The 23,397-nt window shown below is 42.2% G+C and overlaps 1 protein-coding gene across 2 annotated transcripts; it reads right to left on the bottom strand.

Annotated features, from left to right (window-relative positions):
• Nucleotides 1-15,255: 15,255 nt before the first annotated feature.
• LOC136421552 (cytochrome P450 4V2-like) lies at nucleotides 15,256-23,392 on the bottom strand. Of its 2 annotated transcripts, XM_066408891.1 has the most exons (12): nucleotides 22,605-23,392; nucleotides 21,373-21,491; nucleotides 20,771-20,856; nucleotides 20,123-20,316; nucleotides 19,361-19,430; nucleotides 18,844-18,970; nucleotides 18,095-18,304; nucleotides 17,847-17,949; nucleotides 17,668-17,735; nucleotides 17,100-17,166; nucleotides 16,514-16,693; nucleotides 15,256-15,482 (listed from the first exon to the last, which is right to left on the bottom strand). In XM_066408891.1, the coding sequence occupies exons 1-12, from the start codon at nucleotides 22,813-22,815 to the stop codon at nucleotides 15,322-15,324; spliced, it is 1,596 nt and encodes a 531-aa protein (XP_066264988.1). In that variant the 5' UTR covers nucleotides 22,816-23,392; the 3' UTR covers nucleotides 15,256-15,321. The 2 variants fall into 2 exon arrangements, with proteins under 2 accessions (XP_066264988.1, XP_066264989.1); XM_066408892.1 differs by lacking the exon at nucleotides 21,373-21,491.
• Nucleotides 23,393-23,397: the final 5 nt, after the last annotated feature.

Genomic DNA, 23,397 nt, shown 5'->3' with positions numbered 1-23,397 from the left:
CTTATCAAGAGCACAAATTATCCGTGCGTTCATCTTAAGAAGTTGCGTAAAAAAGGAGGTGGGTTGTTTTTCTAACCTGCCAAGGTTTGTGAGACCAACAGCAGACAGATCGCTGCAAGCGCCCTCATGATGAAGCCTCGTTCAGAAATGGTCCACCGAGATTTCAGCGAAACAACAACGCCTGATAGGGTTTATATGCCCGCTGCAGTCACGTGGTGGGGCTACAGATTAGTGATTACTCACTGGAAGGGTCTTTAAGGGAAAGTTTTGGAACCGTTTCTTGTTGAAATGCAAAGCCTTTGCTGAGGGATAGCTTTCAATGGAGTTTACTTGATTTGTAGGAAAGGATGTAGCGTGTGTAAGACGTTTCGAAAGTTCTGATTCCTTCGATGATTTATCATTGGTGGAGAATGAATATTCGTAACCCCTAAATGAACCTCCGTATTAAATAATCTCAGGGAATGACTATTGGGTGGGTTGGGGGCGGGGAGCGTTACGCAAGATCCAAAGGTCGGCCAGTGCGTGACCTGACAGATGATATCCTCGTGCCTGAGCCTCATGCGAGGCCATCACGCATTAGGCTTGCATTCCCTCCACGCCCAGATAGTACAAGAAAGTGGCCTGGAATCCAAACCTATCATAAACCTCCATCCTTTCAATAAGATCATTTTAAGGCTTTTAATTTTCATGTGCTTCTTCTGTATCTGTATCTGTATCTATATAGCCGGTATAACCGCCCTTCGGCGTAACACACCAGCTTCTTCTGTACATCTATCGCTCAGCTTATCTGTCAGCTGACGAAGCATCTTTGACGATAGCACACAAGATATCCAATAAAAACATGTTTGTCTTATCTTGTGTGCCATTTCGATAACGTGAATAGTGTCATCACTGTGGTCTGCTCTTTGCCCACTACCCATTGTCTGTTATCTCTAACGCACCACTAAGTGGATGGGAAAATTAAGCAAAAGGCATTGGGCAACACAGAAATCTGCAGGTTGTCAGCATAAAACTGCATGATTACAATTGATACTTTCAACAGGCCTAGAGTTACATAAACTTAGGTCTTCCTACTCCTTCTGTAGGGCAACCATGGCTTCCTTCTTAAGTATTCCTCGTTCCTTTACTCGACTTTGACTTCGGCCCATTGCCGTGGCTTTTCTAAGTATTTTTGCTATTCTTTTCAAGTTAGCCAACTTCATACGTCTCTTTGTTTTATAGCTTTTCCATTTTATGGGTTGCATAAAACAATGTATTCGTTAAAAGATGAGATATAGCAAGTATCCTTTACATTCATCCACCAACTTTTCGTTGCAATTAGTACTTATTAAATGCCTTCATGTCCCCCATCCTCGTTCAATCGTCAGGCCTTTCGATTCGTCCCATTGTCGTGTCTTTCCAATGTTCTTTTCAATGAAGCCAACTGCATATGTCTCTCCTTTTGCCGCCTTCCTTTTCCATTTCAAGGTTAACAGAATGCAATGAAATTGAATGAATGTAACGTTTACATTTATTTATAAAAGACATCAACTTTGTGTTGCAATTAGTTCTTATTGAATACTTCCCTCCTTTCAATAAGATCATTTTAAAGCTTTTAATTTCCATGTGCTTCTTCTGTATCTGTATCTATATAGCCGGAATAACCGCCCTTCGGCGTAACACACGGCTGAATACATTTGTGGAACTTGTGTGGTTTGAAGCGGTTGATATTCGGTCCCACTGGAAAGAAACGGGAGCGGTTGACACTGGGTCCCGCTGGAAAGGAAGGAGCGGTTGACATTGGGTCCCGCTGAAAATGAAGGAGCGGTTGACATTGGGTCCCGCTGAAAAGGAAGGAGCGGTTGACATTGGGTCCCGCTGGAAAGGAAGGAGCGGTTGACATTGGGTCCCGCTGGAAAGGAAGGAGCGGTTGATATTCGGTCCCGCTGGAAAGGAAGGAGCTTTTGAGAGGTCCCGCTGGAAAGGAGCGGTGAATAGGTGCCGCTGGAATAACATTAAGTGGTGACTGGGTCCCGCTGCAATAACAAAATGGAGCTCCACTACACATGCATACTCCTGGCACTTTGTCTATTGCTTGGCAAGGCTGAGCAAGGATCATGTGCACAGTCAAAACGTCACAGGAAATAAATGAAGTACACGTCACATGTACTTTCAGAGCTGATTGCACCTCAAATTGGGCCACGTTTGCTTTCATGTTTAAGCACAGTGGGGTGAACGGGACTCGTTTCAGCCACAAGAAAATAATGATGCACAATGATAGTACAAAATTGTCACTGATTATGGTCCTGCTTTTAAGCGGAGATGTTGAGATCAACCCAGGGCCAAGACCGCCAAAGTTCCCCTGCGGAAGTTGCAACAAAGCGGTACAAAATTCTCGTGCTGCCATTTGTTGTGACGACTGCAATAGATGGTATCATAAAGACTGCATTGAGCCATGTTCTCAGGTGTACACTACATTAGAAGCCCATCAATCATAGTCATGGATATGCTTTGACTGTGCTATACCTAACTTTGCATCAGCTATGTTTGACATTACTGATGATTCTCTCCATTCAGTAAATTCATTTGACACGCTGAGCTCTTGTACAAGCTTGATAGACGACACTCCTATGGCTACATCCACTCCACTTAGATCTAAGCAGGGTAACCCTAACATGAAGGGTCATGATCGCAAAAAGACTAATAGTAAACTTCTGCTGGTAAACTGACAGAGCGTTCGAAACAAAAAAGCTGAACTGGCGACTGTAATTGACACGTACAAACCAGATATAATAGCAGGTACAGAGTCATGGCTCAATCAAGACATAGCAAGCAGTGAGATATTCCCTGACAGCTACATAACACACCGCAAAGACAGACAAACTGGCCCTGGAGGTGGTGTATTTCAGGTTAACAGGGATGACTTGATTGTCACACACAGGCCAGATCTAGACACAGACTGTGAGGTCATTTGGACACAAACTCAACTTGCAGGAAAGAAACCGCTGATGATTGGTTCATATTATACACCTCCATCGGACCAGGGTAACAGCCTGAATGCACTTGACAAGTCCATAAGTAAATTGGGATCCAAGGTTAACTCTGATAATGTGATCATCCTTGGAGACTTTAATACACCTGGTATAAATTGGGATGCTATCACTACAGATAACACTCAAAACCATTCAGGGCAGGCAGAGAAGCTATTGCACTTAGTGGATAACCATGGGCTATTCCAAACAGTCCAGGAACCAACTAGGAATGGCAATCTCTTGGACCTGGTCTTAGTTAATAACCCAAACATAATTGAAAAGACCACAGTAGTTCCGGGAATAAGTGACCACGACATGGTATTGGTGGACGTTAACCTGGCACCAAAACAGAACAAGAAACCCAAGAAAAAAGTGTACATTCGAACAAAAGCTGATGAACCGGCCATCAAGGGTGACTTTAGGGACTATGCAACAAACTTTACCAAACGAACTCAGGACATGTCCGTGGCACAGAAGTGGGGCGATTTTAAAGACAAAACAAGAGTCCGTAGGACACAATTCTCCGTGAAGTATTTATAGTATGTACATTAGTCAAGTATTGACCCACACAAATTGCATCTCTGCTCAGTCCAAGTAGTGTTTTAGAGCAAGTAAAGAAAAAGTGTTCGTTTATCTTTTTCTTTCAATACAGGAGTGGTCAACCTGCTGAAAAGTATATTTTTACAGCATGGCACAGATGGGATCTAGAAATTCCGGGAAAAGTCACAAAGTTAGATCTAGATGGCCCCTTTTCAATTATCAACGAACCATTCAGCCTTACAACTAAGATGTATCAGAAATCACAACTATGCAGTAAATCCTCTTTCCACAATTTATTGCAGGCCGGCCTGATCTATAGCTATCAAGCTATTTGCAATAAAAAAGGCTAATTTATATTATCGTAACATTTCACGAAGGTCAAAGGTCACCGGATCTAACCACCCGGAAGTGACACTGGCGCGCGCACTTTTCTGAGAGATATTTCTCAACAATCTTTCATCCCCTGCGTAAACTTTTTACATTGTCACAGCCTCCGTATTATAAACTACAAGTGTGGTAAGTTTGAAGGTCCAGAGATTTGCCATTTTCACACTGTGCGTAAAAATGCATCGTCCGTCCCGTGCGCACATACTGTATGCGAGTTGCGAGTGCACACGGCAAACTTAATACACAGACTGGAGCTCACTCTTGACATGTTCGCAGCTAAAACTCACAATTCCCGTTGCCGCATTGGTATGTAACTTGGTATATCGTTTGCTAGGTTGCGTGTGGTGATGCACGTTGTCTATTTTTCAATGTAACAGTGACTATACGATCACAGCAAGTAAGGAAGATTTATACCCCGTATCTGCCTGAAGTATTCCAGTCATGCATAACGGATTATAACATGGTCCCTATGGCAGGGCAGTGGGACATAGCATTAATTATAGGGGTGCAATTACGATATTGGATTGACGTTTAAAGTAGTTATGGTGTAACAAAGCTATTGTGCATCACCACGCCGAACCAGGCAAACGACATGCCAAGTTACACACCAATGCGACAACGGGATCGTGAGTTGTAGCTGCGAACGCGCAAACAAATGCATTCCCAATACTCCCAGAAGGAGGTCATCCTCCTTCCCGGAGTAATGAAGCACACGATGAACAAGTACATCCCTAGTAAACAACATCAAGCAGATGCAACCTGCCTTGGTTCAACAGAAAATTAAGAAGGCATTGTCGCAAGAAACAAGTCTCTACAACAAAGCTAAGAGAACAGGGCGAGATGAAGACATGAACAAATACAAACGAGTCAAAAGGGGGGTACAGAAAAGCATAAGAGCTGCACATTCAAAATATGTGGCAGACATACTAGGGGAAGCTGTAACTGACAAACCCAAAACATTCTGGTCGTACATAAAAGGCTTAAGGAGAGACCTTGTCGGGGTAGCCCCTCTAAAGACTTGGAATTCCATTATCAGTGATAGCGAGAAAAAAGCAGAGGCACTCATGATCAGTTCACAGTTTAAAAGTGTATTTACGGAGGAAGACACCACAGACATGCCATCTCTCGGACAGCCCTGTACCCCTCCCATGGAACACATAGAGATTTTTCCTAATGGCGTCGAAAAAATGCTTCAAGGTCTTAATCCATCTAAAGCATCTGGACCAGACCAAATACCACCTTGGTTCCTCAAAATGACAGCCAGCGAAATAGCACCTGTGTTAACCAATATTTTCCAACACTCGTTAGACACAGGAGAAATCCCCAAAGACTGGAGGGAAGCAAATATATTTGCCATTTTTAGAAAGGGAGATAGAGAGATCCCCAGCAACTACATGCCTGTTTCATTGACCTGTATATCCTGCAAACTACTCGAACACATTATTCTCAGCCATGTCATGAAGCACTTAGAAAGTTACAACATTTTGACGGACTATCAACATGGATTCAGAGCAAAGCGATCCACAGAAACACAGCTTATATTAACAGTTCACGACATAGCGAGTGCACTGAACAGTAAAAAACAGGTAAAGTCCCACATAGTAGACTCATCTCAAAACTGGAGTACTATGGAATTCAAGGCACTACACTAAGTTGGCCAAAGGCTTTCTTGACCGATAGGGAACAGACGGTTGTGGTAGAAGGGAAGGCCTCAGCTCCAGTTAGAGTTGCGTCAGGCGTCCCTCAGGGAACTATTTCGGGACCATTACTCTTCCTCTTGTACATAAATGACTTGCAGACCAGCTTGATTCAAATGTGAGGTTATTTGCCAACGACTGCCTGTTATATATAGAGTTATCTACACAGAATGATTCACAACTCCTGCAAGCAGATCTGAACGCCCTCGAGGAATGGCAAAGCAAATGGCTTATGCAGTTTAATCCGGAAAAATGTTACATCATGCACATAACAAACAAACGGACGCCAGTTGTAACCACCTGCTAGTTCTGTGGACAGGCTCTAGCGACGTTATCAAAAAGCCACCCATACCTAGGTGTTACATTGACAACTGGACTGAAGTGGGGTACCCATACTAGTATTAACAAAGTAACAACTAAGGCTAAGCAGACGTTGGGAGTGATCAAACGTAATTTGTGGGCATGCCCAGCAAAGGTAAAAGCACTTGCATACACGTCTCTAGTAAGACCAAACCTTGAATATGCTGCAACACTATGGGATCCATACACAAAGAAAGACAAGGATAAACTGGAGAGGGTGCAGAACCAAGCTGCCAGGTTCTGCACGAACAACTATGACAGGGGTGCTAGTGTCACTAAAATGAAAACAGATCTACAGTGGAAGTCACTTGAAGACAGAAGAAAAATATCCAGGCTTTGCATGATGTACAAAATGACTAATAAACTTGTGGATGTGCCGACTGATAATTATCTAATACCAGCCCAGAAAAGGACAAGAAATAGTCATGCCTTTAAGTACCAGAGTTATCAACCAAGGATTGATGCGTTCAAAAATTAGTATTTCCCGAGAACCATTATAGTAGAATGAAACTCGTTGTCATCAGATGCTGTAGGAACACCTTCACTAAATAGCTTCAAAGAACGATTGCAGTCAGATGTGCAAAAGTTACGTGTGACAGGCCGTTCAGTGTAATATAACCAGCTGCTGCCGCGCCGCGTGCCTGCGAAGCTGGTGTGTTACGCCGAAGGGCGGTTATACCGGCTATACAGATACAGATACAGATGTGCTTCTTCTGTTTTTGTATCTATATAGCCGGTATAACCGCCCTTCGGCGTAACACACTCAGCGGGTATTTTAAGATCCCTTTGCAGCATCGTGGGAATCTCTTAACCTCCTAGAGATCTTAGACTTTGGAAGACGCTGACAAAGCTGGTTTAACATAGAGAGTCGAGGAGGTTGAGAAATATAACAATGGTGAACCGAAGTCTTATCTTGGGTCATTTAGATAAATGAATAACCACTTTCAAAAACACTTCTATCAGACTATGACAGTCCTACCGTCGCCCCGCTATCCAATCATAAATCACAAATCATAAGTTTTAGGTAAGGGAGGCTGTAGCGACATTTCGGCAACGTCAAGAATAAACCAATTCTTATTAAGAGCACAAATTATCTGTGCGTTCATCTTAAGAAGTTGCGTAAAAAAGGAGGTGGGTTGTTTTTCTAACCTGCCAAGGTTTGTGAGACCAACAGCAGACAGATCGCTGCAAGCGCCCTCATGATGAAGCCTCGTTCAGAAGTGGTCCACCGAGATTTCAGCGAAACAACAACGCCTGATAGGGTTTATATGCCCGCTGCAGTCACGTGGTGGGGCTACAGATTAGTGATTACTCACTGGAAGGGTCTTTAAGGGAAAGTTTTGGAACCGTTTCTTGTTGAAATGCAAAGCCTTTGCTGAGTGATCGCTTTCAATGGAGTTTACTTGATTTGTAGGAAAGGATGTAGCGTGTGTAAGACGTTTCGAAAGTTCTGATTCCTTCGATGATTTATCATTGGTGGAGAATGAATATTCGTAACCCCTAAATGAACCTCCGTATTAAATAATCTCAGGGAATGACTATTGGGTGGGTTGGGGGCGGGGAGCGTTACGCAAGATCCAAAGGTCGGCCAGTGCGTGACCTGACAGATGATATCCTCGTGCCTGAGCCTCATGCGAGGCCATCACGCATTAGGCTTGCATTCCCTCCACGCCCAGATGGTACAACAAAGTGGCCTGGAATCCATACCTATCATAAACCTCCATCCTTTCAATAAGATCATTTTAAGGCTTTTAATTTTCATGTGCTTCTTCTGTATCTGTATCTGTATCTGTATCTATATAGCCGGTATAACCGCCCTTCGGCGTAACACACCAGCTTCTTCTGTACATCTATCGCTCAGCTTATCTGTCCGCTGACGAAGCATCTTTGACGATAGAAGAAAAAACATCCAATAAAAACATGTTTGTCTTATCTTGTGTGCCATTTCGATAACGTGAATAGTGTCATCACTGTGATCTGCTCTTTGCCCACTACCCATTGTCTGTTATCTCTAACGCACCACTAAGTGGATGGGAAAATTAAGCAAAAGGCATTGGACAACACAGAAATCTGCAGGTTGTCAGCATAAAACTGCATGATTACAATTGATACTTTCAACAGGCCTAGAGTTACATAAACTTAGGTCTTCCTACTCCTTCTGTAGGGCAACCATGGCTTCCTTCTTAAGTATTCCTCGTTCCTTTACTTGACTTTGACTTCGGCCCATTGTCGTAACTTTTCTAAGTATTTTTGCTATTCTTTTCAAGTTAGCCAACTTCATACGTCTCTTTCTTTTACCACCTTCCGATTTCCATTATATTGGTTACATTGTATTCGTTAAAATATATGACATGTAACACGTAATGTTTACATTTAATTCACCAACTCATCGTTGCAATTAGTACTTGTTAAATGCCTTCACCCTCTCAATTAAATCGTTTGAGAGCTTTTGATTTTCAGTGGCTTTTTCTGTGCAACTATCGCTCTGCCCTATCAGCCAGCTGACGAAGCATCCTTGAAGAAAGCAGAAATAATAATATCCAATTAAAACATTGCTTTTCTTATCTTGTGTGCCATTTCGATAAGATTATGTGAATAACGTGCTCTTTGCTCACTACCCATTGTCTGTCATCTCAAACGGACCACTCCGTAGATGTGAAAACCAAACAGATGTCCTCAACAACCATAAAATCTGCAGTCTGTCAGCAGAAATATAAGAGTATCAAACTGCATGATTACCAGAATAACAAATTTCTTTATTCACGACCACGGAGTAACATAAAGCCGACTTTCGGTGACCGTCTGTCATCTTCTTTAGAAGGTTATGATGTTCCTTGGTTGTGGATAAAGAATTTTGTTATGTAGCCATTCACCAAACTGATGTGTAATATCCAGAATAGTTTGGTCTTCCCCTCCCATCGAAACACCTAGGTACCGGTTGTCACGAGCAACCCTAAACTTCTGTCGTCAGCAGATTGCAATGGAAGAAGTGAGCATAAAACCGGGTGATCGCCAGAAATACCAACAAAAACGGGCCTAAATCTATGGTCATCCCAGTCCTTTCAACCCGCCTGTGTTGTTATGAATGATATAAAGTGGATGTCAAGGACATTGTTATGCCGTGAGTGATATGCCATAACACAGAAGAGGAAGAATTTTATTGCGCAACAGTTGTAACTGGTACAATGTATGGAAACTAACGCACTTGACAGTTGAACTATTGCTATGAGCTAAATGCAGAGTTGCTCTCACTCGGCCATTGTCGTCTATTCTTGTCTTCTTTTTTAAAAAACCTTTCTTTGTTTATTCATGAGAAGCTCAAATTAGCCAGCAGGCCACTTTTCATTGGGTCATTGGGGGAAAGGTAAGGATCAGACAAAATGTAACCAGCTGCAGGATACAGATTACCTCATTAAATCCTGATAAACTTATAAACCTCATACATATTTGTATTTGAGGAGCGCTGATTCACGTTTTTTCAACATATCGGAGCCATGCAAAATGGACTGGATTACTACATGATATTCAAGGCAATACCTGATGCATAAAACGAGAAATCTATCACCAACAACCAGAACAAATATCAACTACGCAACTACAACCTAGCAACTGCAACTACAGCCTATGCACATCAATTAATAACTCACTGGTCTTTGCAGAAATGTTTGCTCTAGTCAAGACAAGTGGTCACTTTACAGGGGAAGCTGATCATATCTCAAGTGCACTGTCAATCTATAAGACCACAGAAAAGGTGGTCTTTATGCAATTATGAGTTTGTCACTAGTACTAGATAAGTACACTGTTCTTCGTTTATTTGGTTTATCTGTACCATGCTCTTCAGGACCCACAGCGTTAACGGGTAAATATGGGTCTATAACTCTATATAACACTTTTGTAGATTGGGGGGCTGATTAACACAGTTTGCATGAAATCTTCCAAGTAACAATGAAACAAATACATAATTATTCAATACTTGTAGTATAAAGGATATCAAATACTAGTAACAACTTGTAACAAAAAAACAAGTTGTATAATGTGTCCCTGGCGGTAACCTGTCAGAAAAACCCTTGATGAGATACTAAACAACACACAGCTGTAGGGGGCAAAGGGCCCGATGTTATCATTCAAAAGTGTTTGTTTGTGTGTATTGCATACCCAGTAAACCACCTCATGGCGTAACACACCAGGTTTGTACTGAACAGTACAAGCTGGATATCCGGGCAGATTTATTTGACCCACTCACACCAGGAAGGACCCTTACTCTTTTCGATAAGTGTGTTGGGTTCTTTTTACGTGTTCAATGTTTGGCTTTCCTAAAACACGGGATCTCCACTTACATGTAACGTCCTATCCGAGGGACGTCTCTAACCGAAGCTAGGTACTCATTTCCACCTGAGTGAAGTGAGGAAAGGCGTGTAAAGTGCCTTTCCCAAGGGCACATCGTCAGCGAGACAAATCAGGGGACCCCGGATTTGCACCCAGGACCTCTGGGTTCTGGGCTAAACACTCTGCCACTGTGCCACGCGATGTTTATTTAGATTGTGCCTGTTTGATCCGTACTAGGAGAAATTGGTTCATACATTTTGTATGAAGGGAAGGGGCACACTTAGACTTACTTAGGCATAGGTCGTCTTACTCTTTCTGTAGGGCAACTACGGCTTCCTTCTTAAGTATTCCTTGTTCCTTTACTTGACTTTGACTTCGGCCCATTGTCGTAACTTTTCTAAGTAATTTCTACCGTTCTTTTCAAGTTAGCCAACTTTATACGTCTCTTTCTTTTACCACCTTCCGATTTCCCTTATATGGGTTACATTGTATTCGTTAAAAGATAGGACATGTAACAAGTAATGTTTACATTTAATTCACCAACTCATCGTTGCAATTAGTACTTGTTAAATGCCTTCACCCTCTCAATAAAATCGTTTGAAAGCTTTTGATTTTCAGTGGCTTTTTCTGTGCAACTATCGCTCTGCCCTATCAGCCAGCTGACGAAGCGTCTTTGAAGATAGCAGAAATAAAGATATCAAATTAAAACATTGCTTTTCTTATCTTGTGTGCCATTTCGATAAGATTATGTGAATAACGTGCTCTTTGCCCACTACCCATTGTCTGTCATCTCAAACGGACCACTCCGTAGATGTGAAAACCAAACAGATGTCATCAACAACCATAAAATCTGCAGTCTGTCAGCAGAAATAAGAGTATCAAACTGCATGATTATCAGAATAACAAAGTTATTTATTCACGACCACGGAGTAACATAAAGCCGACTTTCGGTGACCGTCTGTCATCTTCTTTAGAAGGTTATGACATTCCTTGGTTGTGGATAAAGAATTTTGTTATGTAGCCATTCACCAAACTGATGTGTAATATCCAGAATAGTTTGGTCTTCCCCTCCCATCGAAACACCTAGGTACCGGTTGTCACGAGCAACCCTAAACTTCTGTCGTCAGCAGATTGCAATAGAAGAAGTGAGCATAAAACCGGGTGATCGCCAGAAATAGCAACAAAAACGGGCCTAAATCTATGGTCATCCCAGTCCTTTCAACCCGCCTGTGTTGTTATGAATGATATAAAGTGGATGTCAAGGACATTGTTATGCCGTGGGTGATATGCCATAACACAGAAGAGGAAGAATTTTGTTGCGCAACAGTTGTAACTGGTACAATGTATGGAAACTAACGCACTTGACAGTTGAACTTTTGCTATGAGCTAAATGCAGAGTTGCTCTCACTCGGCCATTGTCGTCTATTCTTGTCTTCTTTTTTAAAAAAACCTTTCTTTGTTTATTCATGAGAAGCTCAAATTAGCCAGCAGGCCACTTTTCATTGGGTCATTGGGGGAAAGGTAAGGATCAGACAAAATGTAACCAGCTGCAGGATACAGATTACCACATTAAATCCTGATAAACTTATAAACCTTAGACATATTTGAAGATAGCATTAGTTAGTGTAGTAGGCCCTCTGGCGTGTTTGAGTTGCGGTGTAACCCAGAATATTTAGATTCTGACTTAAAAATCCTAACTATACGGCCATGGATGCCACCATAGGATCATAGGCAACACGATAAAGAACTCGCGATCTGTTGTGTTGAAATGTGTACAAGAAAACGCCAATACGCAAGTTCCCTTTAACAATAAAGAATGTTACCTAACCCCATTGAGTATTGTTTTGGGCTTGTGTGTTGTCTCTGTCTGTCTGTCTGTCTGTCAGCATATTTGGCTGTCTGTCTGTCTGCCTACCTTTCTTTCTCCTCCCCCCTCTCTCCCTCTCTCTCTTACTCTCTCTCTCCCTATGTGTGTAGACAGATATGTTCTGGAGTGCAATTTGCGTATGTGCTGCCAGAAGGCGTCTTGCTTCTGAGGGTACAAAGTCGTCGTGTTTGCTATCCAAAGAGACAGTTATTTCACAAAGTGCTAGGTGGCGCTGCAGGATGCAATCAATGCCACTCCACATCCGACACTTGAAACCTCTTTATCGGAGGCAAAGATTCCTTGTGATGATATTTAGCGTCGCAGGTGCGGCATTGCACTATCAGGCGTACGTCAACGTGACGTGTACGCCACTATGATATTTCTTGGTTGTGGATAAAGAACGTTGTTATTGAGCCATTCACCAAGCTGATGGAATTACTAACAAATGCGTGATTTCCAGAAATGTCTACAATAAGCCTAGATATGTGGTCATCCCCGCCCATCCAAACGCCTAGTTTGTCATGAACAGGGTCCTCTGATTTGTCTAGTTGACGTTGTGCCCTTGGGAAAAGGCACTTTACACGACTTTCCCCACTTCACTCAGGTGAAAATGAGTACCTGGCTTCGGTTAGGGACATCCCTCGTCCCTTCGGAGGTCCTGTGTTTGAGGAGATCCACATCTCGAGCACGTATAAGAACCCACCACGCTTATCTTAAAGAGTTGGAGTCTTTTTCCGGTGTGAGTGGATCAAAATATATCTGTCCAAATATGCAGCTTGTACTGTTCAGTACAAACCTTGTGTGTTGCGCCATGAGGCGGTTCACTGGGTGTGTAATACAAACAAACAAATAGGCCTAGATAAGTGGTCATCCCGCCCATCCAAACTCCATGTTGTCATTTGCCTAATAGTTTATTCTCTCTTTTTGAAACAGTTGAAAACATAACTACATACTTTGTCTATTACATGTTCGTTCTTTCATGACATCAGGTAGATGAAAGTGTCCTGCTTTGATTTTAAAGTCGTAATAAATCCATGTCTCCATACACATATTTGAACATAGCCGGAAAATACGATTTCTCCAGCAAAAGAACCTGATATGTATAAAATCGCGAATCAGCGCTGCCTCAGAAAATGAACGCCGGTGGGACCATGGCTTCTGAAAGGGATTGGGGTAGTCTAATATGTGTCTAATATACCGGAACCTTCTTGTCTGAAACTTAATAAACGTCTCTATATATATTTAAACAGGATTGGGTTTATGTCGCTGTAGGCCTTCGTAGTTTGAGGTCACGCAGATTCCATGCAGATGTGGAGGGGGGCCGAAATCACCATTGGGGCCCAAAAAATATGGAACACCGGCCAGAAAGCCTTCAAACCAGGCTAACAGACAATTTGTACGGTACCGTAGTTAGAGCTTCAAACAGATGATCCACTAGATTTTGATATTACAGTAATGGAAATTCAAGCAGGACTAGTCGTACTAAAATGAAACAAACCACCTGTCCGAGGTCTAAAGAATGACCAATATATTAATAACTTTTGCAAAGAGTGTTATATCTAAAAACTAGTGCGCTGGTAATAAAAGTGATAACTTATACAAAAACTTCAAAACTGAAGCTACGCTGCTATTATATCTCGTAGTTGTTAACAAAAAAATTGTACATACGTGCTTTGCCGAATATTTGAATTGTACTATGCATCGTGATATGCTTATCTATGGGAATTGTAATGTATGTTTTTTTTAATGAATAAAGTTCTTGTTTTTAAAGTAGAAAACAGCCGATAAGAAAACCTTACAATTCCTTACCCCAGCATCAGCTGGAAGATTAGTAAAAAAAACAGCGGAGCTGACACACACGGAGCATCAAACGAAAAAGCAACTTTTTGGCCTCCCAAATAGCGATACAACCTTTACGCTATAGTGTGTTGTACCGAGGAGCCGTTATAACGGCATTATAGATACAGATACAGAAGCTGGTGTGTTACACTGAAGGGCAGTTATACCGGCTATACATATACAGATACAGAAGCCGGTGTGTTACTCCAAAGGGCGGTTATACCGGCCGGCTATACAGAAGCTGGTGTGTTACTCCAAAGGGCGGTTATACCGGCCGGCTATACAGAAGCTGGTGTGTTACGCCAAAAGGCGGTTATACCGGCTATACAGATATTGAAGCTGGTGTGTTACGCTGAAGGGTGGTTATGCCGGCTATACAGATACAGATACAGAAGCTGGTGTGTTACGCTGAAGGGCGGTTATACCGCCTATACAGATGCAGAAGCTGGTGTGTTACACTGAAGGGCGGTTATACCGGCTATACAGATGCAGAAGCTGGTGTGTTACACTGAAGGGCGGTTATACCGGCTATGTAGATACAGAAACTGGTACCGAAGGTTGGCTATGCCGTCTTTAGAATACAAATAGATTGACTTGCAGAATATTGGTGATACCAGAACAGTAAAGATATAGATGCCGTTAAATATTAAAGATCTGTGTTTTGCAATTATCCTTTATGTCCTGACCCAAATAGAACTGGATGGAACAAAAGAGAACCGGGTGGTTCTGCACTTTGAGCTTTGCCTACGTTTGGTGAAGCGTGTGTTTTGCCAGATTCTGCCATACAAATTGCAAACCTAACAAATAATCTTGCACACAAAAAATCTGGCACAATGAGGTCAAAGAGCACGACGTTATCACATATGAGCATATCATATTTACTTCATTCATTTTTACCTTTCTTTGCTTTGCTAGGAGAGCCATAAATGGTCTAACAATGTTTCTTAATGAGGAGTCGAGGTCCTTTAGAAAACTGACAACCGAGATAGACATGCTTACTTACTTACTTACTTACTCGATACTTAATGAGGTCTCCTCAACTACACTGTGGACGTCACAGATAGAAATGTTAGATCAAAATGGCTACCTCATGGCTCTTCTTGAATCCCTGCGAAATTTGGCTGCATATGGCTTCAATACCGGTCTGTGTCCATGAGCATGGAGACAGTACCAGGTTCTGGTCATGAGTTTCCTTAGAAATGTCCACCGTCGTCGATACAGTTAGCATTTTCATTGCTTGACCTCTCATCCTTGCCCTCTGAGCCTTGAACTTTTAACATTGATCCTTGACCTTTCACTCCCTGTGGTGTAGCTTGACCCTGACCCCGTTCTTGGGACGCAGAACGACGTCCCCCATGGGCTTGAGGTCGTCGCGCCTCTGCGTGGTCTCGACGCGGAAACGGCGGAAGATGGACGACAAAAGGACCTTCTCCTCCGCAAGGGCAAACTTCTGGCCTGCAGGAGAATCGTAATAAAAAGACTCTCCACTTGAAACGTTGATGAAGGTTAGACATCCAGGTTATAAGATACGCCTGAAATAGTTACTCAAGCAACTGGATAAAATTTGAAATCAGTCAGACGTTTCAGGCAGCATCTACAGTCTTTCGTCATTGACTAAGGAACGATCCGGCAGTTCTTCCCTTGAAAGTTCATCTGTGTTGTCACAGAAGCAGTGCATTGCTCATTCCTCATGACAACGACTGGAGCTGATTAGTCGAAAATTTGGGTAAGACCAATTTTTGTGTTGGCAATTACAGTTCAACTTTGATTCTGAATAAAAAGACTCTTTGTACACAATCAATTGATTTATTCAACCGACGTTTCAGGTCACCATCTGTCACCTTCCTCAGGGCAATTCTGACTGGTTCACATTACATAGACTGTCAGCAAGGGTGTCGATGCTTAGTATTTGCATATTTCAAAGCTTGTAACATCATTGATATCAAACAATACGTTTGATACGTTCAACTTGTAGTATGGTAAGAAGCTGCCAGGTAACGTGCTCTTAAACATGACGTCAAATTATCACACAGAAAAACCTTCTTCATAAGTGCACTACTGGTGGTATACAGACTATTATAGTAGAAAAGAAAAAAACACTAAGTACAGTATACTTTTGGATACTTTTAAATCTATGACTGTTAAGTTTGATACAAAACTCCAGTTCGGAAAAAAACTTACATAGACAAAGAAGGCCTTTTCCCCCATAAGAGCAATGAGACACACAATACAAAAGTTGCTCAAGGAGATAAGTTACGTAACAGACGTTTTAGGCAGCATTCTTCATCTTTCGTAAGTGACTGTGTGCGTGCTTACATGATTGGTAGCATTCTGGAACACAACAGGATTCAAAATTGTACCACTGTACCTCAGTCACTGAAGAAAGATAGCAGATACTATCTGAAACGTCTTACCATTTCAAAACTTTAATAGCCACAGTGCTCAAGTAACTTTTGTAGTGTGAATGTCTCATCTAATTTTCTTACCGACGCAGTTCCGGAGTCCTGCAGAGAAGGGGATATAGGTGTAGGGATGGCGTCCAGCCGTGTTCTCTGTGAAGAAACGCTCGGGGTCGAACCTCTCTGCGTCCGGCCAGTGTTTCGGGTTGCGGTGCACGTTGTACGCGGAGATGACAGCCGTCACTCCCTTCGGCACGTCATAGCCACCTGGTGTGATGGTAGATGATAGTGTGGTTAGGATAGTCTAGATATTGATTAATATATAGAGAGGAAAAGAATCTCCAAGAGCTAAAGCCCCTGTCTCACTAGACTTACGATAAACTGGCGATCTTGCTCCGTCCTAAATTGGATTTGTGTTACCATTCACTTAATACAGTAGAATCTACCTTTTTGCATTGCGGTTGATAGCATATTCCATTTCCCATTCACTCCATTAAAATAAAATGGCATAATTGCATTAGCCATTTTTGTATACTCCTGCTATTTGCATAAAACAATGCCAATGGCAATTGGAAAAACCGGTTGAACTCATGTATATATCATGCAAAACGTACATTGTCAAGTATCACTAAAAAAAACACCCCCACACACAGACGTCATGTGAGTGGCATACCGATGACGCAGTCTTCAGACAGGGTCCTGCCAAAGAACGGTATGGAGGGATACAGGCGCAGGGACTCCTGGAGGTAGAGAAACAATATTTGAGCTCATGTTAGGCTAATTTGATTCATTGGTCCTAGGATTTAGAAAAAAAACACCAAAAAAGGCAATGTTCTCAACTAGGCAAACAAATCTCGAGGACCAGGTTTTTGCCTTGATGCACTCAGTCTATGGAGTGAACACAGACATATTGACGTTTCCCATCCTGCTCTCCTCTTTCAGCGTCTGCTTACTATAAAAGCATCTTATGATGTCCAAAAGGCAAGGAAATAAACAAATCTGTTACCAATAGTTTAAAATCGAACCCCACATCTTCAGGTGAATAATAAAAATTGGAACCAACAGACAGAGAAGCTGGTCAGTGTTCGAGTAAAGGGAACAAATTATAACGTGTAGAACCCTTTTGAGTCAAAAGGAAAGCGCCGTTTATTTGGTCAAAAATTGAATGAAGAAGATATCCATCGAATTTTAGATAAGGTTTTGGAATCTTGATTGACCTTGAAGGGTTCTAAATGACTGACCTTGATGCAGCATTCAAGGTATTTCATTTCACGAAGGTCGTCCATGGTTGGCTTCTTGTCAGGGTCACCTACAAGAAAGATAGGATAAGGGTTTGAGACACACGAGAGCCTTGTATCTAATATATAAAAATCAAACGTTCTTATCTTAATTTCTAGATTTGCAGATTTCTAGAACTTACTCAGCACCCTGTCCATCTCCTCGTGAACCTTCCTCTGCACCTCGGGGTGGGAACCGATCAGAAAAAGCGTCCAGTTGGCTGCCGCAGTCCCGGTGTCATGACCCTGGTACAGGCACAAAGAAAGCTTGAAATTAATTTACGACACATAAATTGGGCTAACATAAATTTTCGACTCTCCAACTAGTATCAACCACTAGTAGTCCCTTTTAGAGTAGACTAGTTTTGTAGAATTGCACTTAAGTAAATACCTCGAACATGAAGGTGTCCACTTCTTCCTGTATATCTGCATTTGTAAGTTTCGTCTCCCCAACAGAAGCGTACAGAAGCATGTCGAGGAACGCCAGGCGCTTCCGACCCCCGATGGCGACGGGCTTGTCCGGATCCTCCACGATGTCGAACGCGTCCTGCGCTTGGCTCTCCAGCTGCTTCTGGAACTGCTCCCTACGCTCCTCGATGACCTTGAGAGAGAGGTCAAATAGATCGTTTGAAAAATCGAACACCACAGAGTGTCTGCCACTTTACCGCACACCAGTAACCACGGTGACAGCCGTCTGGTCCAGGTCATTGTCCCTATTTGTTTGGAGAAGACGAAGAAGATAAAAATGTAGAAAAACCATACATGTTCCCTTCCGTGAAGCTGAACATAACTATATTGTTGATCGGACAGAGAGCATTCAATGACTGCTTGCATTGATTTTACTTAAATAAGAATAAAATTTATTAATCACTAGTTGAAGCTAATAATTTATTTTGATTCTTACATGTTGTAATCCACTACATGTTAGTTGAGATTGAATTCATATATGCTGCAGCTTTAAACCTGCCAGAGTTTCAGCCAGGTTATAATCGGACGCGGCCCACAGGGCATGTTTCTGTATCCCGGATATATTCGGGCGTCGCAGCTTAAGGTTTTTAAGTTTTTTTTTTTTCATTTGATATATCAACAACGGTTCACAATTAAGTTCTAAGATTATGTTTTACTTGATCCGCTACTTACCGAGCGAGTGAAGTCATGAAGAATCCGTAGAGTTTTCTCAAACTCGCGGCCCGGCCCGACATTCTTGAAGATGACGTCGGACCAGTACCAGGGCGACTTCTGACGGACCTGGATCAGATCAGTCATTCTGGCGAGGAGCGAAAAGGAAGTCAAGATTAAAACATGTACATTAACGTATGAGAGAAAAGTTCAATCCAAAAATGTAAGCGAGCGTTTCCAGAAGATGTCATCCACAAAACGGAGTTTGTATTGCCTTTCCTGTAGAATATATCTATCCCTTAGTATTAACTCCTAACTATTTGACGGCATAAATTTGCTCCTATAGCAGATGCTTTATGCATTATACAGTATGGCTGCAAACGTCTTTGAGGTGAGGGAACGAAAATTGATGCGCGCGAAGATGTCATCCATATTCCATATAATCAAATCAACATGGCGTTACCGTGTTCAGTAGGTCCTCGTACGGACCGATGTTAATAGATGACAAATTGAGATACTGTTAGATGTATTGGCTTACCGGTGAATGGCTCTGACATAGTCGGAGTCTGCGTTGTTCTGGGCATTGAGGGACTTCCCCATAGCTGTTCCTGTGGAAGGACATGGACGTTTCCCTTTTGATTACTAACTAACTAACACTGAAACACAATGTCATGTAGCTGCAAGGTTTGACAGCTGCTAAGGTGCCAAATTCCAATAACGTCCAGGTTATTGAGGGATTTCCCGATAGCTTTACCTGTGGAAGGACAGGAACGTTTTCCTTTTGATTACTAACTAACTAACTAACACACAAACACAGAATTTCATCACTTTCCAGACATTCAAAAGTTTCTCCATGAAATGACAGCAGAGAGTAAGCCTTCCATTTACAAACTATAAAAGAGACAGTTTCAAAAACAGCGGCTACAATTTTAGGCGCACAAAAGTGCACAGGAATCCTGACCAGTATTTCAAGTTCTTACTGACCACAGTTGATGTCTAGGGTACAGCGCTGATGAGCAGAAACACGTCAAATGTCTTCACCATTTTAGCACAGGGCGTCCAAAAGACGCAGGGACGCAAAGCTAGCTAATACCCTGCATTATCCACAGATGATGTCCAGGGCACAGCGACTGATGAAGGGGGGGGGGGGGTAACATACGGAGTGCAAAATACGCATGAACGCATAGCTAGCTAATACTCTGCCACTAAACACAGATGATATCCCGGGCACACTATCATTTTAGTACAGGGCGTCCAAAAGACGCATTGCCGAATAGCTAGCTAACACCCCGCCACTGACCACAGATGATGTCCAGGGCACAGCGCGTGACGAAGGGGAACACGTCAAACTCCTCCCCGGTTCCCGCCATCTTGTCCAACTTCCGGACCATGATCTCCGACTGGTCGTGGAACTCGTGGAGAAAGTCGCTCAGGATCTTAAAGTGGAAGGTCGGGGTGATGAGGCGACGGCGCGTCCTCCACTTGTCTCCAGTGCTGAGAAAGGCAATAGTGAAAAAAAAGCAACAACTTCCATGTACTGTAATTCTTGATTTGTTAACTGTAACTTTATTTTAGCTGATTTAACTGTCACTAGTCAACAGCTGAAATTTCATCATCGCTAATATTTGATCACTAATATTTTAAGCCAGTAAATGAGTAATGTTTGTTCCGACCGTTAAAATTGAAATTCAGTGTCGTGACCTACTCCATTTCCCCCCCAACCGTTATATTTTCCTGCCGCTATATTAAAGTGATTTACAGTATATAGCAATGGATAGCCACCCACACGTACATGTATCAACAACCATCCCTCAGCGGAGACGGGGGGTGCCATAGACTTTCCGCAACTTATAAGGAATTCTGTCTATGTATTGATGCTAATTTCGTGCCAAGCTTAAGTAATCAAGTTAAGTTAGTTTGAGATTGTGATAGACTGTACAAACAATACCTGATTAGAAGTCCATTCCCAAGCCAAGGATTGAAGAAATCGTAGAAATTCGACTTCGTGATGTGCTTGGATGAGTTGAAGAATACCTGTGGATGTGTAAAGGCAAAAAACATGAGTATGGATGGCATTATCATCATGAGCAAGTTTATACAAAAGAAGAGAAACAGCGAAGTAAGGCCATTTGTTTGTTGGTATTTACTGAGCAACATAGAGTGTTCCACATATCAAAAGCTATCAACATAGCGAATAATACACTGTGTTATTATTAGCAGACGTAGTAGCACAAAAGAGAAAACGCGACGAGGAAAAGTAAGCGAGAATAGAGTTGAAATGGACTATAGCAGCCATGCAAAGTAAGTGCATTATTTTTCTGACAGTATCTTCGGATTTGAAAAAAAAACATAAAGGGGCAAAGGGAAGGGATAAAGGGATAAAGGAAAGGCTTCCTTATTGGTTTATTGGTTTCAGTCAAATTCATCACAAAGTAGACAGCTTTTCGGTTAAGAAGTTTGGGTTTTCGGTGAATAGTTTCATCAGGTTGGTAAGTTACTTTTCTGTTCAACTTTTTTGGGTATTGTCCTAAATAGTGAACGATTTTGTACCTCGAATGTTTCAGTCTGGAGTAACCATACAGTAGGGCTGGGTCCGAGCCACAGATACATCATGGGCGCATCGTCATTCATGAAAGCCTGAAACCAGCCGGTTACCTGGGCGAAAAAAGCTGCAAAGGGAAAAGCGCAAGTCTCAGCGAAATGCAAATTGTATTCGAAAATTAATGTTTAAACATGCAGCTGCGAAAGTTGGCAGGGAAAAGAGGTGTGCTGAAAGAGCTGCGAATGAAATGTGTGCGTGAAAACATTATTTGGCTCACTTAAAATGTCGACCGAATTGAGGTCGACGTCATTGACCCCTGTTTCTGGCCAGTTGTTACTCAGACGGCATCTAGAACGATACCACTCTAGCAAGGGCATGCTGACTTGTAATGATCAGTACTAGTAAAAGTTGCTAGTGGGCCAGGGCGCTGCAGTACCAAGGGCACCCAAGGGGTGGCAAAAGTTGACATTGCCCTTCGTCTACTCAAGATCAGCTAACATACCAATTATCATCACAATCCATCCAGAGGTTCTTTAGTTATCAACCCGGAACAAAACAAACACACATGGACACACCCAAAACAATCACACCCATTTTTCATGGAAATCACAAGAGATTGCAGCACTGCCCTCAGATTTCCAGCCCAGTCTATATCTAATCGCTAGGTCATTCAGAGAATTGTGTTGTGATCTTTGAACCCAGTACACGGGACTGATATCATGATAAAAGCATACATCACAAGACTCCAAGACATTGGGCCGTTAAACGTCTTTTCAGTAAGACAGGTGGATTTTCGCGCAACAGTGATTGTCTGAGGGATTTCTATATCTTTATTCAAACTTGGCAAAAAAAGTTAGAAAACTTAATTTCTGACTGTCCATCTTACCTCCATGAATACTTGTGTCTCAATAAAATAAACAAAAAAGTAGGTCATCAAAGAAAAGGGCCTAAATTTACCCTGTTTTGTAATGATTAGCTAAAATGTTAGCATAAGGGGTTACATCACTGGAAACTTTGTACAGTTTCCTTTAAAATGATCACGCTTTAGTGTAACGATCAAAAATGACTGATTTTGTGGTGGGTCTAACTAAAAAAGTGAAGATATGATGACATTTAAGTTTCCAAGCCTTTTGTGCTGAGTCAGTGCTTTTAATTGTCCAGGTGCGACGTAAGGTACCACGACAGGTGTTTGTTAGGACTTTGATCCGCACTCAGGACAGAAGCAAAACGGCGTCCTTACCGGCCGGTTCCGTCTTGAACTGCAGCGCATTTCCCACCAGCGGGTAGGCAGGCGGTCCGGGGATCTTGTTGATGATTTTCCAGAGTTTCCACCAGCGAGCGAACGCCAGGACGGCCCAGATCGTCACGGAAACGGCGGCGGCCACAGCGGCGGTCCACAGGACAGCCGCCATCTTGCATTCGGAATGCGATGGGCAAATTGGTTTGCTCATTTGAACCTTTGTTTATTCATGATAAGCTAAAATCGGACTGCAGTCCGCTTTTCATCGAGGTCATGAGGGAGGGGTCAGATAAAATATAACTGGAATATAAATTACATCATTCAAGTCCTAATAACTCCATCATATCACTACAGAGAGGGCAGAATACTAGACCATATTTGAGAGCCCACAACACTTACTGAAAAGAGTAGGGATCCATCCCCACGTGAGTGGATCAAACATTAACAGCCCGGTCTTACACAGCTTGTACTTTATAACTTTAATGAAGCACTTCACCAGTACTAATTATAACAACCAATTTGAAACAAGTCAATTGACTAGATTTATTATCCATGATATTACCATAACACTTACTGCTTCAATGAAACTAAGATAAGTGTAGTATTATGATAACAGTGAGCAGTAGTACTTAGTTAGTTCATCATTTACACACCTACAGTTACCACCCATACTTAAATGAAAGTTTTTTGTCTTCTAATTTAAGCACTTGTTTCCATAATCATTGTGTCCCCTTACACTTACAACGAAGAATGATCTAGATCACAGCATTTGAAGATTACTTGAAGTAAACAT

The sequence above is a fragment of the Branchiostoma lanceolatum genome, chromosome 16 (genome assembly GCF_035083965.1).
Source record: "Branchiostoma lanceolatum isolate klBraLanc5 chromosome 16, klBraLanc5.hap2, whole genome shotgun sequence".
NCBI classification, from domain to species: domain Eukaryota; kingdom Metazoa; phylum Chordata; class Leptocardii; order Amphioxiformes; family Branchiostomatidae; genus Branchiostoma; species Branchiostoma lanceolatum.
The sequence above is the reverse complement of the archived record's forward strand: the minus strand, read 5'-3'. Positions and strand labels throughout refer to the sequence as shown.